This window comes from Daldinia decipiens (genome assembly GCF_022478715.1).
Source record: "Daldinia decipiens strain CBS 113046 unplaced genomic scaffold F4813scaffold_69, whole genome shotgun sequence".
In the NCBI taxonomy this organism is placed as follows: Eukaryota; Fungi; Ascomycota; class Sordariomycetes; order Xylariales; family Hypoxylaceae; genus Daldinia; species Daldinia decipiens.
In genome coordinates, this window is record NW_026054612.1 from 48799 (window position 1) to 59488 (window position 10690).

Consider the following 10690-nt stretch of genomic DNA (forward strand, 5'->3'; position numbering starts at 1 on the left):
CTTAATCTACTGGTATAGAATCAACTAATCCATTCGCTCCTAATTTTAATTAGTAGCTACCTGTTAGAGAAAATCCATAAAAACTAGCATGCACAGAGACGCGACATTGACGTGGCGTAGGAAGGTATATATGTTGAGTTACGGTTGATCACGTACTTAGGTACCTAGACAATCACCTTGTTATCAAAGTAAGGATTATTTTTCTTCTCTTTTCTTTCGTACTTAGTTTCCCCTTTATGCCCTCGGATCTTGGCTTCTGTGAAGTGTCTAATAGAGATCACCGGCATTCGCTAAGGAACGAGGCGAAAGAAACGATGAGTTTCCACATGATTTTATATTATATCAATAAGATTGCATGTTACAGGGGAATTTATACCTAAGGTGAGAAATAGCATGTATAAATAGGATGAGAATGGCTTCCAAAGGCCGCTGTGGACAAGGTGTCTACGGCTAGTCCTTTGCGTAAAAGTTCTATTCTTACGGCTATTCAAATTTCTACTAGCGGCCTTACAACTTGAAGAGATTGTTATTAAGATCGTGGGAGTTTGATCGTGGGAATTTAAAGCTTAGTCGGAATTTGATGTGATATTAATAGCATCAACCTTTACTTAGTACCGTATTACTGGGTCTCCGAGTAGCACGAGCCGGGAGAGGCTTATGCATGGGTTCAATCGGAAGAGCCTTGATCGAAATCATGACGTCAGAGCTTTTCACAGGGTCCGACCAGTCCGGAATAGGTCAACACAACATTGATTCTCGGGTTTATGGTAATAATTTAATTTCAAACACTATTTATATGTAAGAACATATTTAGCTGAAGGGTCCCTCAATAAATTTGATTTCATTAGAAAACGGCGACCTGACGCGTTCTTTCCCGCAGTCTCAACCCCATCCTGTCGCTGAGTAATCGACTACGCACCGAGACGGTATAAGACTGTCTGATCGGGTTTGAGTGACTGCCGCTTAGTTTTCTCATCATATTTAAGTACAGTGTTTTAAAAATGAGTTCTTCAAGTGTAACTCCCGCCTTCAGCTCGGGTGATTATGCCAAATTCTTCGGTGCCGGAGCTCTTGCGGCAACCCTCACTCATGGGGTAAGTACCTACCTACCTAGAAGTTATGATCGTATCTGACGAGAATCGAGGCCGCAACCCCCATTGATGTAGTAAAAACGAGAATTCAGGTGGACGATTCGATGAATGGACTCAACATGGTTAGGGCGGCCCGCCAAATAGTAGCCAAAGAGGGCCCTTCGGCTTTACTGACAGGCTTTGGGCCTACTGCCGTCGGTTATCTAGTTCAGGGAGGTGGCAAGTTTGCAGGATACGAGTTCTTCAAAAAGAAGTTTATCGACATGGCAGGCTCCCAGGAGAAAGCAACAACACAGCGTACGGCCATTTACCTAGGTGCCAGCGCGACAGCAGAGTTCTTCGCCGACATTGCGCTATGTCCGCTCGAGGCTACGCGTATCCGCCTCGTCTCTCAACGCGGCTTCGCATCCGGGCTTACGTCTGGCTTCATGCGCCTAGCTAGGGAAGAAGGTATACGAGGATTCTATTCCGGCTTCATACCGCTGCTGTTCAAGCAGGTGCCGTACGCCGTGGGTCAGTTTTCCGTACACGAGGCGGCAGTCGAGATCATATACCGCAGCATGGGACCCGAGCGAAAAGCCAAAATGACTCAATTGCAATCCACAGGGGTAGAACTAAGCTCCGGTGTTGCGGCTGGTGTTGCGGCTGCAGTTCTCTCTCATCCGGCTGATACGCTGCTGTCAGCTATCAACAAGGGCGCGGGCGATCCGAAACAAGGTGTGACGAGTAGAATGTTCACACTCGCAAGGGAGTTCGGTCCTAGGAGACTATTACTATCAGGCTTGGGTCCTCGAATAATAATGACGTGCGGTCTAGTTGCTGGTCAATTCGTTATTTACGCTCAATGCAAAACTCTCGTAGGCGCACCGCCAGGCATAGAGATACACAAGGAAGAGTCGCTGAGTTAAAGCCGATGTAGATGTGATAGATCTGGATTTACCTTAATATAGTAATACGTAGCCGTTGGTCTCTGGGAGATTCGAGTACGACTTGAGGGAGGCTCGTCCTTTATCTAATTCGTCCCTGAACCGGCCAGATGCCCATTGTCTTCCAGAATCCCCTACCATCCAGTGTTCTCCCTAGCGAAGACGTATCTCTTGGGAGTGCCCTTACGCCCTCTTCTACCATGAGTTCACCAACCCAATTCAGCAGTTCCGTCTGCCTCTCGACCTTGGCGATCGGTGTGTCAACTTGACCGACGCCAACCTCGGCGCTCTGCAAGGTTTGGATTGCCCAGTCCTGTACTAAATCCCACCAGTCGTAGACATGCATGTCACACAGCAGCCACCGTTTCTTGGGGGTGAAATTTCGGTGTAGCGCGACAACGGCTCTGGCGACGTCCTCACCATGGATAACATGCAGTGCGCCTTTCCCTTTTAGATCAGACTTTGTCTTCACTACGCGGTCTACCCAATCCCGTGGCTGACGGGCATTTCCGTATAGTCCGGCGAGGTTTAGCACGGTGCCCTCGGAACATGCCATCAACTCATCTTCGGCGATGGCACGGGAGTCGCCATGTTCATAAGGTGATGATTCGTCTTGCCATTTTGGAGCGGTCCAAATACTTGTAGCGCCTAGTTGTATAAAGTGCGGCTTGGAGCGACCGGGCTTCTGATGTGTAGATTCATACATGCGTACTAGATGCTTTGCTTGGCCTTCTCCCTGTAGAGGAAATGTGATCAATATCGTCTTGGCGACCGGTAGCACCTCGAACGGTCCCGCGTCACTCGATTTAGGATCGAACTTGAATCGAATTGTGTCATCCCGGCCGTCCCTGGTTGTAGCTGCATACTTGATCTGCTCGCGGTTTAGGAGCGGAATAAGAAATGTTGAAGTCCAACCCGCTCCTAATATGAGCAAGCCGACGCCCTCATACGCGTCCTCATTTACGGACTTCAATATCTGCATGTTGTACTTTGGACTAGATATTTTCGAGAGATGGATAAAGGGAATATACTTACCTAAGGTACCTATATTTCCAGCACACGCATGGAGGCGGAGGCTTTCCAATCTCCGGCAACTTAAATTGACTCCGACAAGCCGACCCTATCGATTACACCTCTTAAGGTCAAGTTTTCGCAAATGCTTGTAGTTTAGGTACCCATTTTTTATACTTCGCGCGTCATATTTACATATCTTGTCAAACACCAAACCAAGACTGGAATTCAAATCAACAATTTATACGTAACAAGCTTGACTCTATCTACAACTTTCTACTTTTCTCTACGATGACGCCTTTTCGTCATTCCCGTAAAGCTTCATTGCAACATCGTTTCTTGCGTAGAATGTTGACATTCGGTACTTGGTTTCCCCGCGATATTGTTCCAGCTCTTCAAGTGCCTGCTTACCCTCGCGCTCGATCGTTTGGCGAATCTCTTCGCTACGTGGCGCGATGCTACACTCGAACGGCTGCGGCCGCATGTTAAGTCCATTCCTGCATGCATGCTATTAGTTTTTATACATTGCAAGTCCCCCTCTACTTTTTGTCCTCTTCTGTTGCACTTACGTGTAATTGAAAATGTCCACATTAACCATACTGCCATCTGGACGTTTCTTCTTCTGAATGTTGAAGCCCCATAGTATCCTCGCAACGGTAATCCAAGTACCCTGTTCAGCTAGTGCTTGCCCCGAGCAAACCCTGCGACCCCATCCAAAGGTCATATAACCCCTTTCTCCTGGGAACGGCCGGTTGTCTGGATGTCCAGGGAGAAAACGGTTCGGGTTGAAACGATCCGGCTCGGGGAACTCGCGCTCATTATGATGAATCGCCCATACGTTGCCTTGAATCCAGGTACCCTTAGGAATCAGCCAACCTTTATAGTAGTCATCCTGCGTCGGCGCATGCGGTTGTCCTCCAATTATGGCAACCGACCGCCATCGGAAAACTTCCTTAACAAACGCTTTGACATAGGGGAGCTTTTCTTCGTCTTCCCAAGTCGGACTTCTGTGAGAGCCAATTACACGATCGAGCTCTTCCCATGCCGGCACTAGGGCCTCTGGAAAGGCACAACAAGCTAGAACAAATGTTATTAGTGTGCTGCTGCTAGTGTCGGACCCGGCACCAAATAGATTTCCAGTTAGGGAGGAAATTTCAGCATCTCTAAGGTTATACTTTGGGCCTTCAGAGAATAGGTGGTGGACGAAAGAGTCCTCGTGACCTTCCTTTTTAACTGCCTCGTCTGCTAAAGCGTGGAAGAAGTGAGTCCCACGTCTCTTACCTAACCCATGCTTCCATGGTGCAATTTTATTAGGCAATTTTGCAAGGAAAGGAAAAGTCTCCATGAGCATGGGAAAGGTCTTGCCAGGGACATTCAGATCGGCAGCCAGGTGCATAACGGCGATGACTTCGGTGATAATAGGGTCGCTCCAGCTTTCGACACGTCTTCCGAAGGCGATAATGGAGACTACACTCGTGGCGTACCGTTCGAAGTGCTTGACATAATCGTCGGGGGCTTTGAGTATGTCGTACGCAACGACACAGCTCTCGTTATTTTGGAATTGGCGATACCTACGGACCGACTGTATACCGACGCCCTGGTGCATGAGCTTACGGTGGACACGCCAGCGGTCACGTTCTTGGGGACTCATCGTATACATGTTGACCAAGTTATCTTGGCCGGCGCCTAATTCTGCAAAGACCAACATCCGCGGCCGTGATGAGTAGACGCCCGCACGCTTTTCAAAAAGCTCCGAGGCCGCCCATGCGTCGTTGATCCAAATAGTTGGATTTCTACCCTGAAAGTTAGCCGCAGATATATACGAGCGGCGGGATTCTCTCACCGTCCAATCCATATCGTGACAAGCGGTGCATCATATTTTTTAGATAGCTCTTCAAACCAAATCCATGGCTTATTCTCCGGGAGCATAAAAGTATTGCCTACAACCGGCCAAGGAAAAGGTCCAGGAGGCTAACGGCCACTCGAATTAGTTATTACTGTATAGATACTCGCTATGTGAGTAACTGACCAATTTTAATCTCATCCATAGCATGTAGCCATAGTCAATTATCAGAGTGATGATGCCAATCACCAAAGTCGATATAGCGAAATGCCACGCAGAAATTTGACCGAACATCTTGGTTCTATCTCCGGTCCTCAGCCCGGCTAGGAAATGGTCGAACAACATCTCAATAATAGTAAATACGCATGTACCTCGAAGAAGATAAGGTAAGCCGGCAAGGGGTCAAGAGCGGTCCAAATTTAGACAACAAGTGAGGTGAAGGGCGCAAATACTTAGGTAACCATACCTTCTCAAGGGTTAAGGGCCTGTCGGGGATGATGAGTCTTATTATGTTGGTATTGAATCGAATAGACAGATAGCTATTACACACCTCGGGGCCCTGATTCGGCATTTATCCTTATGCGGCGTTATTGGTCAATGGTAATCTGCCGAGGAAGAACTTGGAGTAAACGACTACGATACTCCTCATTCACCCATTGCTTATACTCCTTTTGGCTCCTACCTACCCACTCTACTCCACCCCCGGATTTAGATTGCAGACTAGTCTAGAGACGTTGACACGTGCCGTTGTGACATTATGGCTCCTTAGGATGAACATCTTACCTACCTGATCAGACATGGATTATGATTACGTAACTCGGATCATTGATATTGAATGGTAGTTAACTCTTAATACCTATTTGGCCTTTGGAGTTTAAGGCAGACGTCAAACTCATGTGAAGATCTAATAACTGGATACTTGATTCACTTGTTTGCTTCACTTGTTTGCTGAATCTACTTATTTTTTCTATCCACCTATCCACCTATTTACTCGTCTATCTCTTATTCACTTATCTCATCTGTCATCTCCAATTCTAAAGCTTGCAAAATATCATCGGCACTGGTGTATTCGCGCATCCAACATTTTAGGATAACAGCCCCTACCCAGATTTCACTCACGTCAGGGAATTCCTGTTTTCCGAAAAAGCCATCAACCAGCTTGGTGTAGTCCATCATCGCCTCTATCGACTCAAAACGTCCTCCAGGTGCTCGGTATGGCCAATGCCCGGTAAGGATTGTGTAAAGTATAGATGCAACGCTGAATAAATCCGTAGCGGGTGTTGATACACACTCGGAATTGGGGTCAAAGAAGCCTGAGTCTGGTAAATTCCCACCGTCCAACCCAAGTTTCTCACACGTCGATCCACCGAAATCACAAAGATAGATGTCGAGAGATGTGGGGGTAGTAGCATGGACGAGGATATTTTCAGGGCGTAGATCAGAGTGTATCACCCCTTGAGAGTGTATGCATGCGATCGATTCGACTACTTGTCGACACCACTTTCTTCGAAGGGTAGGGGGAATTTCGTCGTTCTTATCATTGAGATATTCTTGAAGATTTGCATGGCTAGCCTCAGCAAAGAGCAATCCTGATGGAAGTTCTGGCTTATCTTGCCGTCCTAGGTATCTCCACGCATAGTTAATTACATGTATGGTCTTACTGAGGTCGGTGAACTGACTTGACAATTCTGGGGTGGTCTCCTAGTATTTCGAGGATTTGAGCTTCTACTACAAAATGTCTGGCGATACTAGCGACGAAATCCTCATTAATACTATCGCCAGGATGTTTTAAGACCACACCTGGTTGCACTCGGATAAGCACCGAAGTTGAACCCGCGGAACATTCAGGTAATATCCGACTAGGCATTGTTTAAATTGAAAATAAGTATATCAATTCTTTGTTTTGGAAGTGAGCTTGCGTCGCACAAGCCTGGAGGCGTTGTTTATTTATTTATTACCTATAAGTGTAAGTACCCCGGTACTTAAGCTCATTTCGGAATTTCTATATTTCCTCTGGCGACTGCTACCTCCTACAGGGCAGTATAGGTACTGTACTTCCGGCTTAGGTAAGATAGGTAGCGTCTCTAACAAATACGACAAGTAAGAAAAAGTCGTTATTTCCTGCTTGATCAATTTTAAGTAAATAAATCCGACAAGGCTATTTACTTGAAGCTATTCGTTAGGTACTTTTGCTCAAATTAGCCCCTGAACCCCCTAAACTCCCCGAGTTCTTTATATTTATACTCGTCGCCTTGACCACAAATAGTTTATACGAGATTCTTGTAGCAATGTTATTAGACTTATCGAGTCCTTGGAATCGTATACTTAGCGTTTACTGTCAGGTATTTTATTACAAACGGTCCTTGTAGGGAGGGACCTGAATGCCGTCATTATATCTGGGATGCACTCAAAACTCGAAAATACACAGTTTTGATTGGTCAAAAGTCCTAGATTTTTTCTTGCACCTGACCAGGCTGACAGGTAAGCACACAACACAACTAAAACAACACCAGAGAAACGATCGGAATCCAAGAACAAGGACGAGAAGAAAAAAAGACAAATCCAATGCGAATCAACCCGCATAAATGGCTACTCAATCTCAGCTTCCTACTGTTCCAGAAGAGGTCACAGCCTCCTGGCTTTCGGATGTACTGAAGGTTAATGTCAAATCGACAGAGCTGAAAAAGATATTGCCTGGTACCGCTACTAAGCTCTACGTCAACGTCAAGTACGAGGATAATTTAGGCACGGATAAGGCGATACTAAGGTCTACTAATCTCTGCATCAAGGGTGGGTTTAACCCAGACTTTATCGAACAAGTTCCCTGGGTCGTCATGATATATCAACGTGAGGTGGAATTTTTGAATCGTGTGGCTCCGTCCCTCGGCCATATTGAGATCCCCAAAACTTGGTGGGCGGGATATAATTCCAGGCAAGGTATCGTGATAATGGACGACCTTTCTCAAAGATGTGAATTTGGAAAACCTACAGAGGCATGGCCTGTCACGCGGGTGCTTGCTGGTGTTGAACAGCTTGCGGCATTGCACGCATCGACTTGGGGTGTTAAGCCAACGGACTACGCCTGGCTCACGTCGGATTACGATCAAGCTATCCTCACTCTGATGCAAACATTTGACGATGTCGTGCATAGCCCAGAACGACCAGCAGTACATGACTACCTCAAAGATCAAAAACGCATTACGGAGGTTCTAAAGAAACACTTCACCTCGAGAAACCCAAATTCCGATGTTTATTACACGGCGACCCTCATACTGGAAACACTTATCTTGAAAAAGGTGTACCTCGGTTCCTCGACTGGCAGATAATTCATATCGGATCGGCTTTTCACGACGTAGCCTACTTCATCGGTGGTGCTTTGAGTATCGAGGATAGAAGGACTCACGAGTATAAAATTTTAGATCACTACCTCGCCACGCTAGAGAAACTAGGCGCCCCGGCGTTCTCAGGAAGTGACAAGGATGTCTTGCAAGAATATCGCAAGTCATTCTTGGCGGGAATCGGCTGGATAATGTGCCCTTATGAGATGCAGGCCAAAGAATGTGTTGATGCTATGGTCAGGCGGTACTCGGCAGCACTGGATGACCATAAGACTTTGGAGATTGTGGAGTCTTTGGCTGATATTTAAGGGGGATTGCATACATGATAGGGTTAAACAAACACCATCCCTGTCATGAGGTGAACCAAGAAGCTAGGAAACAACCTTGTTGTTCTTTGAGGAACTCTAAACTAGTTACGGGAGCCTACAGCTATACATAATACTGGCTTTCTTCTTGTCCTCTCTTTAGACATATGCTTGGGGACCGATTGTCTATATTGTCCCCACCAGCTGCGAGCGGCAAGGACTCTACTCGCAATAGTTATGTTGGGGAAAACTGCAAGGCTATCAACGCTTCCATATTTATATACTCATTTGATATATAATTACAACATACTCCCCTAGTTATACGATTACTACTATTACACTCATACAATATTCTGACTGTTACAGTGTCCTTAACACGGCGCTAGCGCTGTGATCCCCTCATGAGCAAGCCTTAAAGACAGCTTACCACAAGCCATTACATGTCATGGCTGTTCAATGTGTCAAACCACCCTTATTGGGGCCACCCATTTCCTATATAAAATCAACAATTTTGCATGTCTGTGATTAATTCAAGAGAATAGCTAAAAATATAAAGTCTTATCAGATAATTAATACGTATTAAATAAGCAATATATAAGGTTTAATTAATGATATTTATAATAATTTAATTAATAAAGGTGAAATTATAAAAACGCGTATTATACCGTTATTTTATATAAAATTAAAGATTTTTAAATTATTTAATATAATTAATTAATTTAATATATCTTTTTAAATATAATTAATAAGTTAATTTAATTTAAAATATTTTAATATTTTTTATTATTTAAATTATTAATAATTTAATTTTAATTTTAAAAAAAGTTTTAATCGTTTTTAATTATTTAATTTTTATAATTATTAAAGTTAATTAAGTTTTAATAAATTTATTTACAATTATATTTTTTAAAATAATGTAATTTATTTTAATACGGTTTTATTAAATTTTTAACGTAATTAATAATTATATATATTTATATATTTTAATTTAATTTTTAATTTTTTAATATTTTTATTAATTAATTTAATTAATTAATTATTATTATAATTAATTTTAATAATAAATATAATTATTATATTATTATACGGTGCACGGGCCTTACAGCTGTAAGTGTGGCGTAATTGCCACACCGGTTATAAATAATTAAAACGTTAACCATTTTATTATATAAACATTAATTATAAAAAAAATGCGCTTTTCGCATCTTATATTAAAAAAAAATAAACTTTTTAATAATATTTAAGTTATTATATATGTTTAAACAATATTAATAACTATTTAACATATATTTTATTTATTAACCTTTTAATTTATTATATTTTTAAATAATTTTATTACATATATTTAAAAATCTTTTTAATTATAAATATTATTAATAAATAAAATGTTATTTTTTTAATTATAATATATTTTTTTATATATATTAAACTGGTGTTAATGTATTAAATGACCTTAACTTTAATCATGTGATTATATTTTTAATATAAGTATTATTTATAATCGTATACATCCATTTTACATAATATTATTTATTTTTAATATAAGTTATTTTTTTTTCCTTTATTATTATTATTTAAAAGTTTTTAATATTAAGTTTAATAAAGTTTAATTTAAGGTTAAAACGTTTAAGTCTTATTTAATAACGATTTTTAATAATTTAAACCTGTAATATTAGTTTTAAAAGGATTATTATTATTAAAAATGCCTTATTATAACTTAATTAATAACTATTATAAAGCTTATAATATATTAATTAATAGTTAAATTTACGATAACTTTATTAATACCTTTAACCGATAGTTTAAATATAAGTTAAATGATTTAATTAAACGATTTAAGCCTTATATTAATCATATTAACTTATTTAAAGATATTTGCTTATTAGTTAATTTAATTATGTTTTAATATATCAGTTAATATATACGATACGATATAACCTCATCGAAAGCTTTATCGAAAGCTTCATTTACAACTTTATTAATAACTTTAACGATTACGTTACTTATTGATTAAGTTAATACGATCCTCGAGATACCGATATTTTTATACCTTAAGTCGAGATATATAAGATACGATATTAAACTGGTGCTGGTGTATCAGGTGACCTTGACCCTGATCATGTGATCATATTCTTAATATAAGTACCATTTATGGTCGCACACACCCATTTTACAT

General features: G+C 41.5%; 5 protein-coding genes across 5 annotated transcripts; 2 read left to right on the plus strand and 3 right to left on the minus strand.

Annotated features, from left to right (window-relative positions):
- Positions 1-750: 750 nt before the first annotated feature.
- F4813DRAFT_309289 (mitochondrial phosphate carrier protein) lies at positions 751-2049 on the plus strand. The gene is made up of 3 exons (XM_049240858.1): positions 751-798; positions 881-1094; positions 1145-2049. The coding sequence occupies exons 2-3, from the start codon at positions 1002-1004 to the stop codon at positions 1997-1999; spliced, it is 948 nt and encodes a 315-aa protein (XP_049094430.1). The 5' UTR covers positions 751-798; positions 881-1001; the 3' UTR covers positions 2000-2049.
- Positions 2050-3195, minus strand: F4813DRAFT_309276 (uncharacterized protein). Its single transcript, XM_049240856.1, has one exon. The coding sequence runs from the start codon at positions 2997-2999 to the stop codon at positions 2100-2102; it is 900 nt and encodes a 299-aa protein (XP_049094431.1). The 5' UTR covers positions 3000-3195; the 3' UTR covers positions 2050-2099.
- A 1-nt stretch (position 3196) lies between these two features.
- On the minus strand, positions 3197-5482 carry F4813DRAFT_309281 (cytochrome P450). The gene is made up of 5 exons (XM_049240857.1): positions 5422-5482; positions 5058-5356; positions 4872-4999; positions 3598-4821; positions 3197-3525 (listed from the first exon to the last, which is right to left on the minus strand). The coding sequence occupies exons 2-5, from the start codon at positions 5214-5216 to the stop codon at positions 3315-3317; spliced, it is 1722 nt and encodes a 573-aa protein (XP_049094432.1). The 5' UTR covers positions 5217-5356; positions 5422-5482; the 3' UTR covers positions 3197-3314.
- A 280-nt stretch (positions 5483-5762) lies between these two features.
- On the minus strand, positions 5763-6819 carry F4813DRAFT_309316 (kinase-like domain-containing protein). Its single transcript, XM_049240859.1, has 2 exons — positions 6551-6819; positions 5763-6498 (listed from the first exon to the last, which is right to left on the minus strand). Exons 1-2 carry the CDS (start codon positions 6736-6738, stop codon positions 5874-5876), a joined length of 813 nt encoding a protein of 270 aa, XP_049094433.1. The 5' UTR covers positions 6739-6819; the 3' UTR covers positions 5763-5873.
- A 109-nt stretch (positions 6820-6928) lies between these two features.
- Positions 6929-8858, plus strand: F4813DRAFT_377926 (uncharacterized protein). Its single transcript, XM_049245295.1, has one exon. The coding sequence runs from the start codon at positions 7457-7459 to the stop codon at positions 8195-8197; it is 741 nt and encodes a 246-aa protein (XP_049094434.1). The 5' UTR covers positions 6929-7456; the 3' UTR covers positions 8198-8858.
- Positions 8859-10690: the final 1832 nt, after the last annotated feature.

Coding starts and splice junctions, on each gene's coding strand:
- F4813DRAFT_309281 (XM_049240857.1), bottom strand. CDS start 5,216: ATGTTGTTCGACCATTTCCTAGCCGGGCTGAGGACCGGAGATAGAACC. Junction 5,000..5,057: donor TATGGATGAGATTAAAATTG/GTCAGTTACTCA, acceptor AGTGGCCGTTAG/CCTCCTGGACCTTTTCCTTG. Junction 3,526..3,597: donor GTGGACATTTTCAATTACAC/GTAAGTGCAACA, acceptor GCATGCATGCAG/GAATGGACTTAACATGCGGC.
- F4813DRAFT_377926 (XM_049245295.1), top strand. CDS start 7,457: ATGGCTACTCAATCTCAGCTTCCTACTGTTCCAGAAGAGGTCACAGCC.
- F4813DRAFT_309276 (XM_049240856.1), bottom strand. CDS start 2,999: ATGCAGATATTGAAGTCCGTAAATGAGGACGCGTATGAGGGCGTCGGC.
- F4813DRAFT_309316 (XM_049240859.1), bottom strand. CDS start 6,738: ATGCCTAGTCGGATATTACCTGAATGTTCCGCGGGTTCAACTTCGGTG. Junction 6,499..6,550: donor GACCACCCCAGAATTGTCAA/GTCAGTTCACCG, acceptor CTATGCGTGGAG/ATACCTAGGACGGCAAGATA.
- F4813DRAFT_309289 (XM_049240858.1), top strand. CDS start 1,002: ATGAGTTCTTCAAGTGTAACTCCCGCCTTCAGCTCGGGTGATTATGCC. Junction 1,095..1,144: donor CGGCAACCCTCACTCATGGG/GTAAGTACCTAC, acceptor ACGAGAATCGAG/GCCGCAACCCCCATTGATGT.